At 35.9% G+C, this 23,132-nt stretch overlaps 2 protein-coding genes across 7 annotated transcripts; both read right to left on the reverse strand.

Moving 5' to 3' along the window:
• Positions 1-371: 371 nt before the first annotated feature.
• LOC135622886 (WPP domain-associated protein-like) lies at positions 372-8,910 on the reverse strand. 3 transcript variants are annotated; one of them, XM_065125182.1, is made up of 7 exons: positions 8,533-8,910; positions 5,082-7,453; positions 3,155-3,281; positions 2,840-2,941; positions 1,052-1,101; positions 935-979; positions 372-843 (listed from the first exon to the last, which is right to left on the reverse strand). In XM_065125182.1, exons 2-7 carry the CDS (start codon positions 7,400-7,402, stop codon positions 825-827), a joined length of 2,664 nt encoding a protein of 887 aa, XP_064981254.1. In that variant the 5' UTR covers positions 7,403-7,453; positions 8,533-8,910; the 3' UTR covers positions 372-824. The 3 variants fall into 3 exon arrangements, with proteins under 3 accessions (XP_064981254.1, XP_064981253.1, XP_064981255.1); XM_065125181.1 differs by having other exon boundaries at positions 5,082-7,465; XM_065125183.1 differs by lacking the exon at positions 8,533-8,910 and having other exon boundaries at positions 5,082-7,131; positions 7,238-7,369.
• Positions 8,911-12,606: 3,696 nt separating this feature from the next.
• LOC103997532 (uncharacterized) lies at positions 12,607-22,540 on the reverse strand. Of its 4 annotated transcripts, none has more exons than XM_009418777.3 (10): positions 22,314-22,540; positions 21,431-22,244; positions 20,093-20,222; positions 19,528-20,015; positions 19,342-19,422; positions 19,127-19,225; positions 16,772-16,885; positions 16,591-16,674; positions 15,543-15,614; positions 12,607-13,796 (listed from the first exon to the last, which is right to left on the reverse strand). In XM_009418777.3, the coding sequence occupies exons 2-10, from the start codon at positions 21,758-21,760 to the stop codon at positions 13,536-13,538; spliced, it is 1,659 nt and encodes a 552-aa protein (XP_009417052.2). In that variant the 5' UTR covers positions 21,761-22,244; positions 22,314-22,540; the 3' UTR covers positions 12,607-13,535. The 4 variants fall into 4 exon arrangements, with proteins under 4 accessions (XP_009417052.2, XP_009417054.2, XP_064981257.1 ...); XM_009418779.3 differs by having other exon boundaries at positions 22,308-22,540; XM_065125185.1 differs by lacking the exon at positions 21,431-22,244 and having other exon boundaries at positions 22,308-22,540.
• Positions 22,541-23,132: the final 592 nt, after the last annotated feature.

The following is a 23,132-nucleotide window of genomic DNA, read 5'->3' on the forward strand; positions in this document are numbered from 1 at the left end:
AAGGGGTGGAGAGCGAGACGGACACAGTGCTTGACGGACACGTATCATCCCCGAATCTTAAAGCACTGTGTCCGTCTCGCTCTCCTCCTCCTCTTAGGCAATCTTATAAGAGGTGTCCTTCCCCGAATCTTAAAGCACTCTACTTGGCTCGTATTTTCCCCGCCTGCAAGCGGACCGCTTGAGCATAAGGTTAAACATGAAGAATGATTACAGCAAACACCTCCAAACATATTAAGCTTAGCAATGATTTAAAGCTCCAGGCTTAAACAGAGAACAAATGAGGTTTATGTGATGTGTTCTTGTCCATCACCGATTATAGAGATGGTAGCTCTCCCGACATCAAGTATAGCTTCATTTCCACATGATCAACATTAGAAAGAGTCATCATATATAAATGAAGGGGAGATATATACACAAGGTGTTGAGTCGAACATGTAATGATCAAAGCAAGAAAAGGAAAGGAAAACTAAAATGCATGCTAACATGTATATGTGACCTGGCCGAGCTTGCATTGGGGCACCCAAACCAACTTGATCAGTTGCATTCTTTTTCTTTGACAGCATTGAACAAATAGTATGACCAAAACACCTCAAGATTTTGCAACTCGATATCGGTTACGACAAGCAACCAGGATGCACTTTTCGCTCTCTGTCATGCTGATGACTGCATCAAGCTAAACAAACCATGCTACAGCTGCAACAGCAAAAATGTCTTGTTGAAACCTAGATGCACGAGAAAGGAGCCCCTTGGCTTGATCAGGGATGGTTTGTATCCTCTGTCATGGCCATGACTGCATCAAGCTAAACCATGATACACTTCTAACATCAAGTGTCCTGTTGAAACCTAGATATAATGGAAAGGAGAAAAGTTCTCATAAGACTAGAGATTTTATGCATAAACAAAATCAAAGAAGAAGGTTGAATTATGTATATACCATAAAACTTTATATCTGATCCACTCTCCCAAGTCCCTCCATGCTCTAAAACACCAGATTTGATATAAAAAGATAGATATGGTAGTATACTTCAAATATAAATTCAGAAAATCCTACTTGATTTCTCCATTTAATTCTCTCTGAACCAGTTTTAGAATCTCCATTACCTGTCAGCATGAGATGAACAATAATGTGAATAATTTTTAAGTCAGTACAATCTGCATAAAAAATATACATTTCAAGCAAACAGAGCTCCCTTGCTATATTGAATTACCAATAAATGCAAAAGACTGATGCATCAGACTCGAGACATGGTGAACACACTTCTAATATAATTGGTCACATGGATTATGGTTGAAATGAAATAAGTACTATACTACTAAGAAATTAGCAGGCATCTGTCACTTTTAATCCCTCTAGGATACCATATATATAAAAGATCGGTTTTAGAAATTTTGAAATAAGTCACAATGATCAAACTTTTCTTAGAAAATATGTTTGACCGGACAAAAACAAATTTATAGCAAGGATATGGATAAGAAGTCACAAACATTTCCATAGCTCACATAAGTTCCTGTACTCATCAAGGTGATCTTCCTGGTGATTTGATTATTAAACAAGCATGCTCCAAGGCCCAAGAATTCTATTTCCAGCTAGGAACGAATCACATACTTCATTAGTGATAAGTCGTTTTGTGTCACTACACCTCTCTGCTGAAAAATTTGCAAGTCCACCAAACCTTTAATGCTGGAAATCAAATGAACATGGGTAGAAAAAACACTGGCGTCCATTCCATGACCTTGCTATTCTGGTTAAATTGGCAACTACTACATCCACTAAACCAGGCAATAACCCAAAAACAATCATAGAACATTCAACTTTATAATAACAGAACACAAGCTAAGTCTGAAAAGTGAAAAGTATATACTAGATTGTCCTATGAGCTTGTCATCTATCATTAAATGTTAATTTAACAATGCATTTTTAATCAACATAGAGAATATCTGGAGCCCATGATAAGCGATAATCTGAAAATTATGTGCCAATCAAGTGTCAAATGATCAATACCTATTAACTAGGATTAAATTTCCACAAGAATGAGAAATCAACAATTGCCACCCATCACTGAGATAAAATAATAAATAAATAAAACTTAGTAACTGTACAACTGTGTGTACATACATACATACAAACAAACAAACATACATATATATGTATGTATGTATACACATACGTACGTACACACACACACACACACACACACATATATATATATATATATATATATATATATATATATATATATATATATATATATATATATATATATATATACACACGCACACACACACTAAAGCCCAACAGAAAATGGGCTCAATATTACTTAATATCAACCAGATTATGATTTTATGATACTGAAACTTCATCAGAGGTTTTTATCTACTTGCAATGCATCAAAACAGTAGCTTTTCATTATAAAAAATCAACTGTTTCTTCAATGTGCAATACAAAGAAGAAAGAACACCCATCACTGCCATTATCTCCTTTTTTCGGTCTGTACTTTGAACTCTCATTACATAAAGAATTAAGCATTCTATTAAGCTTTCTAAATTGTAGACTATAGATGAAAGTTGTGATGGAACATGCTTATCATTTTGTGCTATAAGCCAAACACAGTGAGAAATTCATTTGTGATAAAGTTTGACAAGAAAGCATCATTTAGTAAGTAGACAAGAATGCCCACAAAAGTCAAAGTTGTTGTAGATAAACTCAAAGTCAGTAACTACTAAGAAGAGAGAAGTTCATTTTCACAAGTATCCACTATATTGATCTTTTCAAGCAGCAGTTGATGACCAAAGTCTGCACAATAATAGTAAGTACTAAGTAGCAAGAAAATTATCTTACTCCTGGATAGTGCTGCAATACTGGAGAGTAATGATCAAGTGCTAAGTATATCTTTCCAAGAAGCCCTAGAAGTGCCTCAACATCATCTCCCAGAAGATCGACCTGGGACAGAATAAATAAAATAAGAAGAAGGTGGTTACATACAAAGATATATTATATATATAATATAATATGTAATGCTACAGGCTCCAATGGGGCAAACCCCATTCAGCAACAACCACAAAAACATGGGATACGATGTTTGTTATGGTGACTTAAACAAATAATAATAATAATTGATAACACATAAACAGAAGAAAATTCTTAAATACATACCTCGGCTTCAGCCTTCTGGAGGTTAGACCAACTAGTTTCAATTTTTTTTTTGTACAAGAAACAATTCTTCTTCTGTTGGCTAGCCAGCTGCACCAGTGGATTCAATTGATGACTCAGTACCTTCAACCTGTAAATGACAAGAGGATTTCTATTTATAATCCAGAATAACTACGCAGAAAGACATGACGAGAATAGCTGGAAGTCGACTTCAAACTAGGACATCATTTCCAAGGTTTAAAATTTCTCACTCCAAGATGCTTATGTAGCACATTGGTCCAAATTGTTTTGGGGCAGCATTCTATGCATTATAGAAAATTGATCATGAAATGAGGAGAGATTTGGAAACAATTCTCTCAAATCTGCAGGAACAGAAACGTGTTTCAGCAGATATAAAGATTGTATCATTTTGAATGTGCTAGTTAGCTTGGCTGATAAAGATCTCATATCATGACTTACCATTTGGCTGGTAAAGATCTCATATAGCTAAGGCTAACTTACCATTAGTTAGCATCACTTTATCAACATCTTAAATAATTTCAGGGCTAGAATTCACATCAGTGTGCATGAGATGCAATTTACATTTTAGAACATTCTAGTCATCTTGATCTCAATATCACATTAATGAGACATCGGATCCTAATTACATGGCTCATGTAAATTTACTACACACCATAATCATATCATCTATCTTGATTATTTCATTGCAATGTTGCAACTGAGTGGTGACTTCAATCGTCAGAAGAGGACCATAGCCAGATGTTAGGATGTGGTCAAGTTAATTGTGGCATAGAAAGTCGATCTCAATCATCCCTACAGAACTACAAGTCGAAAGGTGACTTGTCACACTCAATTAACCCATTGGATATATTGACGAATGCTAATTGGATGACGACGAGACCTCCATTTGATTTCAGTTTTCTTGAAGTCCACAAGTATAATGGTGGGGTGCACGGTAGTGTGTCTACTTACAATCAGGAGTCTTATGTTCCTAGCATGCAGATGATGAGTGGGACATGGACCAAGGAGTATATTTTGCTCTTGGTATGAAATCAGTTTCTTACATGTGTTGTTACTGTATGGTACCAGTCAACACTGGATGATACAAGTTCTGGGCTACAATAACCCCTATTAATAGTTTTTCATGTTTTGATGACCAATTAAAAATCATGCAAAAACACATACATGAAAAGCCATATAAATATATGAAGTTAGCATATGATGTATGTCTTACCCAGACAGTATAAATATATACTTGAAAACTCTTAAATATATGAATTTAAGAACTATGTAAGTCATAACTTATTAGTGATTACTACAACTGAAAAGAATTTCGTGTTGGATCAAAAGGTGGGTTTAGATCCACAATGTGAGTTGGTCAAGATCAATATTACAATACGAAAAGTTCATGCATGATATTGTTCTTGTGGCAATTGATATTGCATATATGTATGCAGCTATAGGATCAAACTAGAAATAATTGTGGGATCTTGTTCACCAAGTTCAATTTTGAAGTCAGCCACTATGTTGGTATAGTATGATGAGAATGGCAACTGTGGCTATTGATGTAGGACTAGTGTTGAGGGTGCAACCACGATGGTTATTGTGCAATGCCATTGCCATCATTGTACTGCCATTCTGAGCCATTTGAACTTTGAAGTCTCAGATTTGGCAAACTAGAATCAATTATCAACTTCATATTATGGTTCATGAAATATATGTTGGTAGGAACAACCACAAGGAACTTGCCCTTGCCCTTGCCCTTATCTTTCTGCTTATAAATTAATCTTGTGGATGATATAGCACCACTATCTAAGATTTCAAATTGTGCTAAAACAAATGATGAACAGTATCTAGTCAAAATAAAGGTAAAACAAAAGTCTTGTGTTTAAAATTGAAAAAGCATTTTTAGATAGAGAGAAACGCACACCTAGATTCATTTCTTTTAGAACTCTCTATCAAATGTCTTTCTAAATCTGCAAAGCCTTTAGATAATTCCATCATGGACTCGCTGATAGATCTCAACTGTTTTACTTGTTCTCCTTCCTTTCCCTCAAGAACACCAAGAAGCATGGTCTTCTGTGTTTCTTCTTCTTTTAATGCATCTGACACAAGTTTAAGTTTCTCATTGAGCTTATCCAACTCAAGTTCATAATAATGATTTTTCTGTAGGGTCTTGTTTAATTTACTCGTCAAAGAAATTAATTCCAATTTACAACTTGACAATTGTTCTTCTTGCATGCTTTTATGATCTCTGAGCATGTTAAGTTCCCGGTGAACAATGTCGAGCTGCTGCTTTTGTTGCATTAATGTTGATCCAGACTCTGAGGCCAACTTTTCCTTTTCTTCCAGTGATGATGAAATTGATGCTATGACCTGCTTCAACTTGCTGTTTTTCTCAATTTCCAACCTCAAAGCATTCTCCTTTTCTAAAAGTGTTGCTTCAAAAGACTTATTTAAGTTTTCCTCTTCTTTCATTGATGATGATAATGAGACCACATCCTGCTTCAACTTGCAGTTCTCTTCAATTTCCGACCTTAATGCATTCTCCTTTTGCAAAAGCAATGCTTCAAGAGACAACTTTTCTTTAGAATATTTTGATATCATCGGATTCATACAAGTGATAGCATCGCAAATCACCCCTCTAAATATAGTGGTATTAATCTTCATAAGCAATTTGATCTTGATCTCAATATCTTGCATTATGCATCTGTGCTCATCAATCAGCCCTCTCAAAATAATATTACATAGTTGATCTCTAAAATTAGTTTCTGTCTTTACATCTTCAATAACACTTGTCAGTTTTTTTAATTGATTCAAGTAATTTGCCTCTGCAGATGAATGCAACGCCTTCTGGTTTGCTACATCTGAGATCTGTGCTGAGAGACACTTAAGCTCATTTGTTTTCTCCATAAGCAAATTTCGTACTCGCTTATTTTCATAAACCAGGGAACAGTTTTTCTCCTTAAAGCTCTGCAACTCATCATCATGATTATACAGTTCAAGTAATGTTTCCTTCTCCACGAGGATTTCATCCAACTTCAAAATGAATCCTGGTACCTTTTCCCTTAAATGTTCGAGCTCCTTATCTTTCCTTAAAACTGATGACCCCCTTTCCTTGAGGAACTCCCTCTTAAGCCTAAACAACTCCTCCGTCTTCTCTAGCAATGCTGAGTCATGTCTTCTCCTCATCTTGGTCATTTCAGTTTTAAAGTAAAATAGCAGTTCCTCCTTATTCATGTGATTCAGATGAGCAAAGTCTAACATGTTCTCTCCAGAATCCCCAGATTTTTCCATCATCATTGTTTCATTTTCCTCAGGTTGAGATGGAAAGTTATGATTTCCTAATACTTTCGCAGGAAAATGGTCTTTCCTTTTCGTAACAGTCCATTCTTCAAAATTCTCATGATAATTCACTTCCTCCATGATAGCATGGAGTTCATCACGCATCGCCTTAAGCTCAGTAGCCTTTTTCTGCCAATTCTTGTTTGAATTCTTAATAAAGACAGTTTGGTGATACAACATTGTTTCATATTCATCCTGAAGGCCTCGAACATAATCCTGAAGCACAATAGTATTGATTTCTCTTTGAAGCTCATGCTCCCATTGAAGCTCACTTGACACAACCTTCTTTGAGCAGGTCATCACACAAATTTCTTTGAATACTAAACCTAATATGTCTTTCAGAACATCAACTTTTTGATCTACTTCTAGCAATTTCTTAATAGCTTTTGTTTCATGCAATATGTTGCATGGATCAATGCCTTCTCTACTCACATTATCCAAGCTCTTTAGATGTTGAAGATCATTCTTCAACCACTGAATCTGATTTTCCACCATAATCCTTAGCCTGCTTACATTATTGACACATTTGCAGTCTCCACAAGAACTTAAACAGCTCTTACATGACTCCAATCTTCTCTCATCAATTTCTGCCTCCATCATCAAAGATTGACTTGATGTTATCTCTAAATTTTGACCTGCAGCAACATGAGACTTACAAGACATCAACTTCTCATTCAAAACCGCAATTTCTGCTTCCTTCGAAGCAATTTTCTCGGCAGCCTCCTCGACGATAGCACTTACCATTCCTTTAATGACTGTATCATTCACCATTCTTGATAAACTCAAACGGTCATTGAGCTCGTCCCAGTAGGAATCCATATCTAGAATAAATTTTTCGTATGATGCGGAGTCATCACCAACATGATCACTTCCTTTGAAACTACTACTTGATAGCATGTTCTCCATAACTGGCACACCAATCTTTTCATCCAAGACGGGAAAATTCTCCGTTTCAGCCTGCATTTTTATCTGTGAATGTTTAAAACTAAATTAGAACTCTGAAAGATCCAAAACAAAACCAAAAAAAAAAGTCTGCCCCAGAAAACCCAACATATTGGAAAAAGAATAGAAACAAAATTGTCAATGATTCTCTGCAACTATACCGGATTCAAGAAAGTTAGTGAAATTCAATAAACGAATGTCTAATTTCGAAATTCCAAAGCTCAATATTCACCATTTTTCCCTTGTCCAAAAACAAACTCATTTCTTTGAAAGCATTGCTTTTAGTTTCAAGTTCCCCAAAGAATTTTATGGCAGCAAAATATTAATTTTTAAGTACTAAAAGCAATGGCTGAGCAAAGATGGATAGCCAACACCCCTGTTCCAAGCTGGAAAGAGGTTAGTATTGTGTTTCTGACGCAATTATGTAATTGGCGACTCGATAGGCGTTCAGGTAGTGAATGTGTGAAATGCTCGAAAGCGTGGGAGCTGAGCTCAAATAGGCTCAGTAGAAAAGAAATGAGACGAGAAGAGTTCAAGAAACAATGACACATCAATCACTGTTCTGGTTTGGATTCAAAGAAAAACTGAAAATGAAACATAAAGAAACTAAAACCAATCCGGAAACGATAACTCTAATCCGTAAACTAAATGCACCACCGAACATCCCAAATCAGAAGTTTCACCTTCGCTTAGGGAAACGAGTAGGAATTATCCAAGAGAAAAGTAACAAAAATCATTGGTAATCCAGATTCCGTTAACGTGGACCAAACACAAATGGATAGAAACAAAATCTTGATGCAAAATTTCAACAAAAAGAGCCAAATTAAAACTCCAAAATTTCAAAATCGGTCCGACTCTTATAACAATTTACGAAAACAAAGCAAACCAAATCCCAAAAGAGACCAACGTAATCTGAGGAATCACCGTATCCAAATACCCCCCATCATCCAAAAAGTATCGACTTCGCAACTAAGAAGCAAAGAACGACTCAACAACCACAAGCTCAACGCCCAAATATCAGCACCAATTGAGTCAAAGTCAAGCCGAACAGAAGAAGCAGGGAAAACAAAAAATACTGGCGGGTGGAGTAGTACCTGGAGTTTTTCGCTTCCGGAGCCCAAAAAGGAGGGATCTTTGTCGGCCTTTCCTGCTCGTACGCGCGTCCGGATTTAGGGTTAAGAAAGGAAGAAGGAAGGCGACAGGAGTGAAGGGGGAGAGGACAAAGAAAAGCGGCAGACCAACACGGAGATCGAGAAGAAACCGAGAAGTCGTCGGCACGGAAGGAGAAGGCAGTCGAAGCAAGTCGAAAGGCACAGAGCGGTTGGAAGCACAAAGTAACTATTAGAAGAAGTCATTTAGAGAGAGAAGGGAAGTATTACTTCTGATGGTAACAAGCGATGACGGTGTTGGGATCAGCAATTAGTAGTTATTGCAGCTGACGATGCTACACTAACAACAGCACAATCTATGGATGAAAAAGATCATTTGATGGAGATCACAGTCAACTTTCTTCTCTCTCTATTATGCAGCCAGCTGTGAGTTCTCTTTTCATGTTAGTGGACATGTAAGTTCAGATCAAGAAGAAAAGAATTTGAAGCTATCTTTCTTCTTTTCTAATGTAATTAAGTTGATTAATGATATTCAATTTCACAGATTTAACATTATCAACTGAGAAAAAAAATTTATTATTGTGTTGGTTTGATTTACTATAGCTTTTCTTTTTTTTTTGATAAAAATAACTGAACTATTGAGAAAAATAATTATTTTGATTTGATGTGCACATCCTAATATCTTATTGTAAATCAAATTAATTATTGTTCGAGCACATCTAAAAGGAAAAAATAACATATTATTTTCTGTGATTAATAAAACATTCAATCTTATTTCTCTTCACTTGAGTCCAGTCTACTAACAAAAAATATCGTACGTATTCAGTGGTAAGTGCTTACTGATAATTTCTATAATATTTTTATCAATAAAATCGATAACAAATAAACATGATTAAATATTCTAGTTTTACAAATATAAATATCTTAATATAATTTTTGAAAATATATAAATTATGATGCTAAAAGAAATTAATTAGTAATCTATAATTGGCTCTCTAAATGATCATACTTGAAGTGTTAGGAGTGGAATAAATATAAATCAAGATGGGAATGTAAGATGAAATTATCTTGGCAAGAAGGCATTGAATGAAAAGCTAAATTTATGATGCATCATCAACAGCCCAAAGATGTAATGAAATTATCTTGGCATGGAGGCACTGAATGAAAAGCTAAATTTATGACGCAACATGAACAGCCCAAAGATGTCATTGAAATCCACTTGTTTCCACAGATCACCTGATGCTGCTGGATAGTAAGAAGGATTGGGTTTACCAAGTAAACCAACCTTGATCATGGGAACAGGTAAAAGTTGCAGGACCAAAAGAGACAGTCACAAGCACAAAAAAAAAAAAAAAAGGGACCTACAGAGGCTTACTTTTTAGGTGGAAAAGTGGTGGACAATCCATTGTGGTTTGGATGATTCCATGCTTCCTGTGATGGCAAAAGGTTGCAAGGAGAGTAGACAATGCCATCAGATGGTTTCTTTGGAATCATACATGTGTTCAGTGTCCTCTTTTGATGCCATGATTGGTTGTAGCAACAGGTCAGGCATGGCAGACACAGGGTGTCTGCATCTGCATGCAGACTGATGTTTCTACTTTGTTGGAGTAGCAGTTTGGGGAAGAGAAGAATGGCAACTGTGAGTTTGCTCATCAGATCAGGTCACCTTCTGTCCTGAAGAAGAACAGCAGTACAACAATGATCTTATCACACAAGTTATTGACAGAATTAAGTACTCTTTTATGGTGGAATGTGTGGCCCTCAGTGAATGGAATTCTGCAATGGTAGGAGAGCAGATTTGCTGAAATCTTAGGTGACAGTGTGATATATCATGCTTTTGCAGTACAACTAAAGGAAAATTAATGGCATGCATACAAATGAACAGTATGCTTCAAATTTTTTGAGGTATCCTAAGACAGCTGCTTATATAAAATAATAGCATGGATATTTTGGTGCCTCAACTCATCATCCTTTTCAACAAATATAATAGTAATAATAAACATTTATATGATTTGTTTTTCTAAATAAAGAATGCATAGAAATGGATTTCAAAGGCCACTTGAGTGTTCCATGATGCTTCCTATTGCTTCCCCACCACACCACTCCATAGTTTTTCCTTTCTTTTTAATCAAAAGGTCTTGACTGACAATTATATATTTCTGTTGTCAACAAGACAATAAAAAGATTGAAGAATGTAATTTATTCATTTCTTCTCTGATTTCTAAGAGCTCACTTCCACCATAAAAAAAATCTGTTTTTACCTTCCAAGAACCAGGAATAATTTTATACTTCCCTTTACATTTTATATTCAAGAAGCATAGATAGGACTCCTTGACCAACAACAAAAAGGCGAGGTAACTATTTATTATCAGCTTATTGGTAAAAGGTTCAATGGGAGTAGTTCTCCAAAGCCAAGGATGAAAACCAAGCAAATAAAGCAGGAAGTGATGGACAAAGAAATAAAGTAATATGTGTATGGAATGTCCTCATTACTGATAGAGGAATAAACCATCACTTTGATGTTTCCAAATGTGATGGATTTACCTCTTCCAATTATTGAACATGAACTAAATCACAATCCCAAGCCAGCACACCTAAGCTCAGTATGCCATTCATGATGTCCCAGCCCTTTCTTTTGTTACATGTGACATCATTAACAAAAAAAGGATATATATATATATATATATATATATATATATATATATGTATATATGTGTGTGTTCTATTGTAGTTAAATTCCATCAGTGCTTTATGAAGACAATGATGCTAAAGTTTCAATTGATGTTACTTTTTTCAAAATTATTGTATATATTATTATCTTAAATTATTTTTATATTTATTCCTCAGGTTTTAACCTGAGTTTATTGGATCATGCTTATCCTAGTAGGATATATATATATATATATATATATATATATATATATATATAAAGAGAGACAGAGCAAAGGTGCTATTTCCAAACTGTTGAAGGATACAAATACAAAACCCTCTTTAAATAAAGCTAGCAGAAAGGTGGTGCTTCTTTTAATTATGCAAAAGCTGAGGGATTGCCAATGGAATGCTTGCTGTAAAGATCTGAAGAAAGGACAAAAAGCACATGACATGAGGCACAATTCCAACCAGGGAAGCAGGCAATCTTTATTTCCTTTTGAGCCAAAGAAGACAGACCATTGTTGCATGTAAGGCCATAAATACTGTACTGATGTGTGATGACCACAGTGATGCTGTTTTGGACTTCTGTCTCTCAAAAGTTCTGAAGCCATCTTTTTGTTGGAAACAATCTCAACTTCTATAAATGAGATTAACATTTATCTTCTATAATAAAAAAGATAAAAATTGAAGTTTTTTTATTTATGTTCATATTCTTTAGTATACAATTTCCAGCTTTTTCTGTAAATGAAATTAGCATTTATATTTCATAATCAATAGCTTACATTTAGGATGAAGTTTTTATTAAGTTGATAATAATTAGTATGAAAGTGTGTTAATTTTTAAAGCTTTATCCATACCATCTTTTTGTTGGAAAATAACATCAACTTCCAAAAATAAATTTAATGTTTATCCTTCATAATCAATAAGATTAAGATGATCTTTTTATTAACTTAATATTATTTTTATTTATCCTGTTAATTAATTATCAGATGTGAGATGAGTTGTATAGAATTTAAGGACCATATTATATATACAATTATGTCACTTCTGTTGTCAGTTGTCCAATAAACCCAAAATCATGATTAACATTAATTAGAAAATATCAAATATCTAAAATATTGTTTATTATTTTCATAAATTATTTGACATCATGCTTTTTCAATGTTTTTGAAAGTCATATCAATTTACTTCAATGCCTTTATGACAATGGTCAATTGATGGAGATAAAACTCTAATGACATTTCTTTAGTTAACAATATGAATTGCTCAAAGTCTGCCACAAAAGGGATCCCATTGCAGAAACAATTGCAAAGTTCCCAGTTCTTTCAAGAAAAGAACAGCCATTAGAAGTTACTCTTCCCATCAATCTGCAAAAGGGGGGCAATACTTTACATTTGGAGGTTCACCTTCAGCTAAATTCAACTCCATTTTCAGAATATTTTCATCAAACAAAGGCCCTACAGGTCCTATTGAAAATGTAGTTACTAAACATAGATCTATCAGCGGCGGTGGATAGATCGACCACTACTACAGTTATCATCTGTCGTAAACACAGTTAATACGACCTGAATTCTAAGCAAAAGTACATCGGTGGACAGCATTTTGAGCTGGTTCAGAATAACACCATGAAACTAATCACCTCTATGTTTAAGCAAAGATGCTTGCTCAAAAAGAAGACTAAAATGAAGACCTTGTGATGCAAAAGAAGCCATAGATCGTAGTTGCGACAGTGTCTTTGTTGTAGTTGTTACATACAGAGAATGAGAGAATGCTCAATGCATCAATCACCAATATTTCTTCACAGGTGTCTACCAAAATATGGAAAGACACTTCTACCTTGAAACATGCATCTGATCTATTCACATATTATCCCACTGAGGCTTTTTACTATTTATCTTTCCATAAACATATAGGAAATGTATCTCTTTTTGTTTGCTCAATATGCTGTGTCGATCCTCAACTTCTTGCAGGCTTGCAACTGCTAAACGAAGTGTATCCTTCCAGTTTTTTTCACATTTAGATCTCATGACAGAGATTGAAGACAAGCCGGTGCAAAGCCTGAGCCAGGACTAAGCAAGAGAGTGAAAATGGTACAGCTCCATTTTGGTCTTCTGCACAAGTCATACAACCATGGACTACCCCTCTAGGTTCAAATGTCAGCAATCTATTTAATGCCACCACTTTCTTTCTTGTTTCTTTTCCACTGGTTTCCAAAAAAGTCAGCATTGCTCAGAACGACACCCATGTCATTCCTTCTATCCCTTTCTTCTGTTCAAACATTGATGACACATGCCATTTCTCCAATGAAAGAGCCTTTTAGACCTAATTATCTTCATTTATGGTGATTTTCGCCATGGTTTCATACCTTTCTGGTTAAATTTGAATGGCCAGCTTTTTCTGCGCTTTGGACTCTCAGAGAAAATGCCAGATGCCAAAGCCTGCTTTAGCCATAACTCAAACTCATCATCCTCAACAATCATCTCAGCATCCAGTCCCCAAGGATATCTGGAGGGATTAGATCGCAGCCCAGTCCTCTCCAAGCCAATCATGTTCACATGGAAGCTTGGCCCGTGGGTGTTAGGCCTGCATGCCATTCCCTGCATACAGCAGATTGGCAAAGTCAACAACTATTTCCAATTTATTGATGATTTGTGTTAAAGTTTTTTTAATTCATTACACAATCATCGACATGAGAGCTAGAAGACAGGATTGTACAATTCTACCAGTTGATCAATTAAACATGACATAAGAAGTTGAAGATGCCCTCAGAATAAGCTACACATACCGGAAACCATAACAACTGGCAAGGTGCACATCCTAATTTCCAGCATAACTCTAGGAAATGAAGACCAACAATGTTGCTTTTGTTGGAGTACAACTAACATCTCATAGCAATTTACCATTTACCATAGAAAAGATTATCATAATTTCTTTTATTCCAGATAACTACAACCTCTGCTAGTGAAAACTGCAATCAACATGCACGATGGATTGTGACGGTTGCTGATGAATTCTTTGCATAAATGTTCAAGAAATAATCAATTTACCACAGGCTTCTTCTTCGGCAGCACTCTAACCTCTCACTGATCCTTTACATGGGAACTAAAATCCATGCCATGGTTATACACAAACTTCTTAATTCTATCATAAAGAGAATAGCATGCAACATATGGCTAATAAGATTAAATTTCTGACTGCCCAGGTTTGTGGAAAGACAATTTAAATTCTGCCTCACTCGTTTAATCTTGTACACAGGACAAGAGTTCTAAGGCTTAACAAAAAACCTTAGAATCCTAGTGCATATGTAACAAAAAGCAGACTATATTTTCTAATCCATAGTAAAAACCATTGGAAGCAATAGAAAGCAATAGTTATAAACACAATACCCATCTGTTAAACATGCTGCAATCACTGGGTCATATTAGGTAATGAGTATAACATGCAGAAAAAGGAGCAGCTACGATGTGTATTAGTTACAGTCACTTAGAAAATTGAAGTTGTTTCTTAAGGAAAATAGACAGACATCATAAGAAGTGGGTGATAGAAGATAGACAGAAGATTGAGGCCACTACATGTTCCTCCGATAGCAAGTGTGGATGCTGGAGATAGAAATGGTATCCATGTTCTTGAATTAAGACAGATTCTTTTATAAAGGTTCACATATTTCTAATGTGGAGCACATAACAACAGGTTGAAGGTCCAAGAGTATCTTGTCTAGAAGTGTAAAGGTTGCCAATAGGTGCTCCTAGAGCGCTTGTACATTCACTACAAGAAAATTGGGTTAAGAGTTATTGTGTCTGTGGTCAGCCTTCTACATCAAACTCAGTATGTAGTCAGAAAATACTCCTATTGCCATGTCACTTGTTAGATCGAACAATCACTGATCCTCTCAACAAAATAGAAAAAATAAGTTGAACACAAAAAGAAGAGCAGCCCAAATAATGATAATCTGGTAGAAGGCTAAATGAAACCAAAATATGCACGAGAAATAATCTCCAGTGATCAATCAGGTCTCATATGAAACCACTGAAATTTGAAAACATGAACTAGAATTTCTCAAAATATTACAAGATTATAGTTCAGTTGAGGCTAAATCTTGCATAAAAACATTATTTGAGTTATAATAGAAAGTTGCATAAACTTTGAACTGTTTGATCCAGCTCTCTATTTGTTCATCTGATAGATTTACATGAAATGACAAAGTTATAGAACAAAGCCAATTCCAAATGGTACATGGATTTGCAAAGGGAACTATTAATTTAAGCATCAGCAGGTTTCCAAATTTTACGACAATAAATATTACAAAGAAATGAAACAAGATAATTAAACAGTCAGATGCTGACCTGACAAATTGCCCATTCAGACACATCAAATATCTTGCTCTCTGCGCATACAAAAGCTCGTGGTATATCCACCTAAAAAAAAGGATTTACAAAATATAATAATAAAGTCAATATTAGACCTAATGGTCAAGAATAACATGCCCTGTTATTCTTACCATAATTAAGAATACCTAAAAACAACAGGGATAGCAACAAATGTCCCCTTCTTCACATGAAGAAGGGTTAAAAAATAGGTTTAGTAGTATGTTCAGTATGTCAGAAACAACTGAAACCAGAGTACCACCTGCACCAATCAGTTTCTGAAACAAAACTCTTAATAACACACTAAATTGGAAATATACACAAATAGCTGATGGAACTAGCATCATAGATGCAACATTAACTCTTGCAGTACATAAGACTCCCGTCAGTGGATCCGAGAAATGATTGTAATTGAAGATCAGAAAATTGAATGAATTGAAGTTATTTTCCCAAAAATCAAGTGAGTAGTGTGAGGTCACATCTTAGTTGTCAATGATGTGATTCTATTATCCATGTATAGACGTGTGAAGATGTAAGGTATGCATGCCTGGTAGTTAGTCATTGAGCCAGAGTGAATCCGATATATTTTTTTCAATTATCGTTTCTGATTACTATCTTTTGCTTCCTCTCTCTTTCCGTTCCTCTATTTTCAAAGAAAAAAAGATATACTTTCCATACTTGTCATGAACTTATCCCACATCAAATAGCTACAATGCCACTAGAACTATCCTTGGCTAATTTCTAATTATATTCCACAGTTGAAAAGAAGAACTTTGATTCAGTATGAGATCAGATCCCACAACCATGCATATGTAGAAACATAGTCAACGCAAATAGCTTCAGTATTTGTTATAAATTATAGATGTAACTTGAAAAAAAAACTAAAGAATCCACAGTTTGAAATGTAAGCAAAATTAATAATACTTAAGCTAGCATTAAGAAGGTAACCAAGACTGAGACAATAAAACAAACTGAGAAGTTGGAAGAGAAAAGTTTATATGTGCTTGAACATGAAAAGAAAAAGAACCTTCCGATGTCTGATTATAACTGGCGAGCACCCGCTTTCTACCCACCCATCTCCATCTTTGGCTTGATGATACTGTGAGCAATTCTATTGAAACATACTATCATAATTAGTCTCCAAAAATCACATAGCTCTTGTCATATATGATGACATGAACATGTAAAATTTCAGATTAGTCTCTCACCTGACACCACCTTGCCCTGCCTTTACTTCTGTTAGTACATATCCATATATGAGAATTTCCACACTTCGTGCACTCAATACGTCTAGATTCTTCAGAACAGTACTCCACTCCTCCCTGTATTGTAACATAATCAGATGCTTAACTTAGTCTTCAGATCTCAAAGAATAACTAGTTTGAATGTACATAGAGTAAGATAATCATCCAAAGTCGCATGCCAAAATGAAAAGTTATGGCAATAAATAAGCACACAACAAACTGAAACATAATTAAAGGGCAATACTTCAATAAGGTTCATCGTGCCACCTTGTACCGAGTGGTACATACCGGTCCGACAAGGGACAGGCACGCAAACCTCCCTGTAATGGGCAGCCCATAACAGGGGACCCTATATCGAGTAATACGAGATCTGTACTAGGTGGAATGATTGAAATCTGGCTATTATCGACTTGTACCAGTCGGTAACGGTTGGATTTCGATCGTTACCGATGAAAGGCTAGGATTTGTTGAATTCAAATGGTTCACTTAATTGTTTGAACTAGATATAAGGGTTTTTAAACCCTTTATACCCCCTCATTCACACCCCTTATGCTCACTTAAACTATTCTACTCTCTCATATCTTTCTTTCATTCTCGCATTTACATTCTTTTAAACTCAACAAAGTTGCAATTTGTAGATTAAATCAAGTTTGGAAGGTTAATTTGGGAAGATTAACACTAGTTAGAGGAAGAACACTATAATCAAAAGCATGTATTGCAAAGATTTTTCTTGATTTATGAGCAGTATTTTATGTATACCACTCAAAATTCAGATCATGAAGCTCGTCGAGATACTGATCAAGTTTATACACGAAAGGGTAAGGAAAAGACATTGGATGATTTTGATCAGATGTGACAGAGCCTACACGACATAAACACAGAACGAAGCTTGTCGTATTCCCAGCCATTGTATTACAAAGAATCTTATGGCCAACATCAATACAGTGATAGTTGATTAATCTTCTTTGAGCAGCAATACGATGATCGATCTTATAATACAAAGCATATGATCAATGGCGAAAGTAGACATTCTCCAACCTTCACACCAATTCATACCACAATCGTACTTACCTCAGGAGCCGCTTCGAACATGTAGTTCAAGATAATCAGACTATAATCATCATCCCATTGATACACCAATGGCATACAATGTATCAATATACCATGTCGTGAGATCAATTTCAGGATTGGGTCTTGCCAAACATATCATATTGATATACATATACATAGGATCGAAGATCTTGATCCACCACTCGTGGAGTCCCATTGTTTTTTAGTGGTAGAACCAGGTATATCCATCAATTGATCTATTTATTTCTTCATTTATTTCAGTCTTAAATTTTCACTCAAAATCTAATAAATCAAATCATTTCTTTCTATATAATTTAATATCAACGGAAGGAAGTTGTTCCTCAAAGCTCGAAAAAGATCTGTGTCACTATTCTTCCCTAATTTAGAATATTTTTGTTGAAATTAAACTAAATTTACATTAGTTTCCAACTTAAAAAATTCTAATCTGTTTTTTTTTTCTATTTTCAAGAATTTTGGAGCAATGTTTAGCCCCTTTTTTTGTGTCGTCGACATGCCCCATCATGCCGACACTTGGCATACCGGTATGAGGTGGCACATATCGTGCCGTCGACCAATCAACATGTCAGTTTGAACTAGTAAGGCAAACCTTATCTTCATGTACATGAATCAGCTTTCGAAAGGCAAAATGTTTAATTATATCAATCTAGCATTGATAACACACACACACACACACACACACATATACATAATGCAACTTTTAACTGATTCCCATAAGATTTGAGTTTTGAAATACGATTCAAATGCACTAAAGAAGTGCAACCTCAAAAATCTCTTTTTGAAGCACTATGACAAAATACATTACAATAGAAGAGAACTTAAGAAATTCTAATTTAAACCAAATGATCATGCATCAGCAACAGGTCACTTGGTCAATCAATAAATGTCATGTTAGAATTTGAGAACATTTACAAAAGGCACTCAGTATGGTGGCGAGTTGCGACACTCTTGAATGGGTGTCCAGTCCATGCCAAGGCAACTAGATGCAACAACTGGGCAGTTGCAGAACTTTCTGAACCACATAAGGAGACCAACCTTACAGGTAGTCTCCAAGCAAAACTGTCAGGTTATCTAGATTCAAAATCATAACAAACATTTATCACAAAACAAATATTTTAGCATTAAAATTGCATAAAACATGGGCTGACATATCACGTATTTCATTAGAAGAAGTTTAAAGGTTTGAAATTCAAACATTCACAAAGTTGTGCCATGTATTTTATATTATACCTTCTGAGAGGCAACAGAAGATCTCTGAGAAACTCTCCCACATTCTTCTTTTCTCAATTGTTCATCATAGTTTTTCTTCTTTGTCAAATCTGAAAGAATCTGAAATTGTTTGCTTGTTAGTTCCAAACTATTACCAAAACAACTGAATTATTGTTTTTCTACAGTATTTCACTCAGTAAACCAAGAAAATAATATTTTTTTGTAATAATATTTACCTCATAGGCGCCCTGAAGCCTTTTAAATGATTCACACGCTAATGGACTTCCCATATTTTTGTCAGGATGAACAAGTAACACCTAGGAATCCAAAGACACCAGTTAACTTGTGATGTATTATGCATCAAGTACAGGTTGATTTAACTGAAGGATCATTTTGATGCTTAAAATTTCCTAGTTGCACACCTTTTTATGGTATTCCTTCTTCAATATCTGAGGGTCAACAATCTTATTCCTAAGGAAGCCCAGGATTTCATAATGGTTTGAGCTGTTCATTATCCTTTTCATCTCAACCAATGAAGTAGATTCTGCTATGACAACCTTGCTAGAGGAAGCATCCTTATGAATACCTGTAAGATATGATGCCTTGGGTGTTGTACAAGATGATAGAGAAGATACTACTTCTTCAGCATCTTCAGTCGGAGGAGAACATTCACTGTCAACAGAAAAGTCTTCCTTAAACTGTTCCCATTCCTTTTGCTCTCCAACATGTATGCCTTCACTAGTATCATCGTATACTTGAAGTAACTTATTCAATATATCATTGGAAATGAATGATAGATTTAACAACAGAAAAACTCCATGCAACCCATCACGTGTATTGATACAATAAACAGCATATGCAGTTGCCATTAAGATCAAGAACCGTGCATGGTTAAGAGAGAACATATAACCTGCACATGAAACAAGTCCACTAGCTGAGAGATCTAGAAACAAGTCGATGCAAATTTGAATAGATCTTTCTGTGTACCTCCTGCTATAAATAGCATTGCTGTTATCCAAAAGTAGCCATATATCCACATAATCAGAATACCATAAAGTCCAATCATAAGAAGTCCAGGTGTGAAGCCCAAATAGTGAACGGCTGTGGCAGCAGCTCCCTGTTACAAGACATGTATGTGTAAAGTTAGCATGACACATTGGATTTATTTCAAATCCAACAACTTGTGTTCTTCTCAGATAGATGATGTCTTCATTGAATCACTACTCTCCAAATGGCAGACTATAACACAAGTGAGAGTAAATACTTTCGAAGAAAGCATTAAATACAGAAGTTCTTAGATGAACTCAAGAAATGCATAGGAAATGAAGTTCACTGTTAATGTAATGTGAAGCACAAAACAAAAGCAACAGGCAATGAAGTGCCGTGAAGAAGTAGCAGCATATAAGACCATGAGTCACAAACTGATACTAGATAAAAAGCAAATAGTTGTGCCAAACTTTACCATGAATGAGAAAAATCAATTAGATAACCATAACCATTACTGCTCACTGTGACATCTTCTTGCATACATTGTTATTTGAGCAGGAAAGGACAAGTGTAGCCAGCAACAGTTCCAGTAAGACACTAAGCTGTTTCCAATTGACATCATAAGTTAATAACAAAGTTGGATTCTCCTATAACTAATAAACTACAAAAGTGTACTTTGTTCTCAACAATTTCACTTCCAAGCCTGTAGATCAAACTCCACCACACTGTCAGCACAAGCATGAGAATTGGATTTGGGTGCATAATTGAAGGCCCAGTGCAGAAAAGAGGCAAAGGAGATATAAAAGGAACCCAGAAGAAAATACAGTATTTAAAATCTTTTAGCAAGAAGTCAAGAAGTTTAATAAAGTACTTTCAATGCATTTATATCATCTCAATCATGGTTATCAAAACTATGTGATTCATAAGGGTGGTAATTAGAATCCAGAATATTGGGTATAATGTTTAAAATTTAAACATACAATTTTTACTGACACAATCATGAAAGGCAATTTATAGAGTGGGAAGCAATTTATAAAAGGGGAAACTACATATACAATTTTAGTAGACAGTTGATTATGTTAAGGTATACTAACATTTTGCTGATAACATATAAAAATCATCAACAGAAACAAAAGCAATGGATTAGCCAAGAAAGCGTTATTCATTATAAGAGGTACGTTGGGAAAATGAGAGAGATAATGATACGTGATGTGATCAAATTCAAAAACCCAAAACGTATCACCTAACTAGCTCTTCCAAGCAGAATCTGTGAAAGACGATTCCAACAAAGAGAAGACCTTGCAATTGCAGAAAGTCATATCAAGATCGAGAACAAACCAGACTTAGAAGCACGCAGACAAGAGAGGTTGTTGAAGTCAATCCAAGAAAGCAACTCCACAAGATGACGAATAGAGCTGCTGAACCTAAGGTAAACATGGACCGCAAACCTCCCACAACGCAATCTTTCCATTGCAACATAAACCTAAAAAGAAGCATTCCAGCAACCATGCACCAGCTGTAAACCAATGGCCAGTGGCGGTCGATAACAAGGACCAGTTTCTCTCCAACGCAGATCACAGCAACTCGGACACTCACAAAAGCCCGCTTCTGGGATTGTATCCATTTCCACCCTTGCTTGAACAAGCCTAAGCCGCCCATTAAAGCCATAATAGTAATATCCTATCAATCGAACAAAACCAGCAGAAAACATGATGCAAAATCTCCCATCTGATCGGGTTGCTAAAAGATGCCGAGAACCATCGCCTTACAAAAACAGGAACATTTCCTTCTACTCCCCTTCAGCCGAACATACTCAAATCGCATCTCGCCCATCATAATGGCTACTCCCTTTTTTGGGGGATTCAAGCATATCTCTAGCTTAACTATTATCTCATCACCTCTGTGCTCCCATAATCACTTCCATCAGCAGAGTAAAAGGGAAAACCCACTCCGGTCCCACGCAAAAACCGATTTTCCCCCATCAATCCAATCAAATGGCTCTTTTCTATTCTTCCAGCTCATCGCGCGCGAATCTAGCCGTCTCCTCCAGCCCGGCCGGCGCCTCCTGGCCAGGGAAGGAGAACGCAGAGAGAACGCAGGGAGAAAAGGGAGGTGCTTCGGGCGAAACCGACAAGCAAATCCGATGTTCCACCTACGAAACGCTATAATAAAACAGAGAAAGAATTGTAAAATAATGCACGGGAATCTGACGAACCCTAACTTTATCTGGCGGTAGTGCTGCCTTCTTTTCCGCTTCGGGCACTGCTCGTGATAAAGCGGAGAAGAGTCGAGGGGGAGAAGCCTGTGGGCAAAGCAAAAAGGAGGGAACGATATAAAGATCGAAGCAGCCGCAACGCAGAGATTATTAGGTAACATGGCGAGGTAGATAAAGCCGATTGCGTAGTGGAAACGGTGGCGATGATGAGTAGGATCGAGAGCGAGAGAGAGAGTGTGTGTGCGTGTGGAGTGCGGAGAGCAGAAGCTTTAAACTGTTGATGGAGACATCACTGTGTTCGACAAACGGGTACAGCGACGCTACGCCCGCAACTGATGGATTACCCAACTCACCTGCTTGCTTGGCTTTTAGCGTGAGGCAGTGTGGGCCCCTCGACTGCATCCATTCACAGGGCACCGAAGTGGGATGGGGTAAAGCCGGTGGGGAAGGCCTAGATGGGAACTAATTCTTCACAGGTGTCGGCATGCTTACTCCATGAATATTTATATATATTGGAATGGTAGAAATCACGAGAGCCATATATATAATTCGTGAACTGTCATAAATATTCACTGGTCATATCCATCTCATGTGAAATACATGAGTGATGACTAAATTTTAATTATACATAGAAGTCACTGAATGTATAGTTAGTGTTGCTTTTCTCGTCACATTAGTAATCACGAGAGCAATACAATAAATAATATAATATGGATCCTCTTAATATATTTTAAAAAATATTAACATTTTATCCTAAGATTCTAAAATAGAATCTTATTTTTATCATTTATTATTTTTTTTTAATGAATTCTTATGGGTAATCAT

The sequence above is a fragment of the Musa acuminata genome, chromosome BXJ2-9 (genome assembly GCF_036884655.1).
Source record: "Musa acuminata AAA Group cultivar baxijiao chromosome BXJ2-9, Cavendish_Baxijiao_AAA, whole genome shotgun sequence".
In the NCBI taxonomy this organism is placed as follows: Eukaryota; Viridiplantae; Streptophyta; class Magnoliopsida; order Zingiberales; family Musaceae; genus Musa; species Musa acuminata.

Bases quoted from the DNA above. Each gene is read 5' to 3' on its own strand.
- LOC135622886 (XM_065125181.1), bottom strand. From the start codon at position 7,459: ATGCAGGCTGAAACGGAGAATTTTCCCGTCTTGGATGAAAAGATTGGT. The intron at 3,282-5,081 runs GTGTGCGTTTCT...TGTCATTTACAG, and splicing joins TCTAAAAGAAATGAATCTAG to GTTGAAGGTACTGAGTCATC. The intron at 1,102-2,839 runs GTAAGATAATTT...TCATGCTGACAG, and splicing joins TATTGCAGCACTATCCAGGA to GTAATGGAGATTCTAAAACT.
- LOC103997532 (XM_009418777.3), bottom strand. From the start codon at position 21,760: ATGGCTTTAATGGGCGGCTTAGGCTTGTTCAAGCAAGGGTGGAAATGG. The intron at 16,886-19,126 runs GTATAATATAAA...GTTACAATACAG, and splicing joins CTTCTGTTGCCTCTCAGAAG to GGAGGAGTGGAGTACTGTTC. The intron at 16,675-16,771 runs GTGAGAGACTAA...ATGTTTCAATAG, and splicing joins GCAGGGCAAGGTGGTGTCAG to AATTGCTCACAGTATCATCA.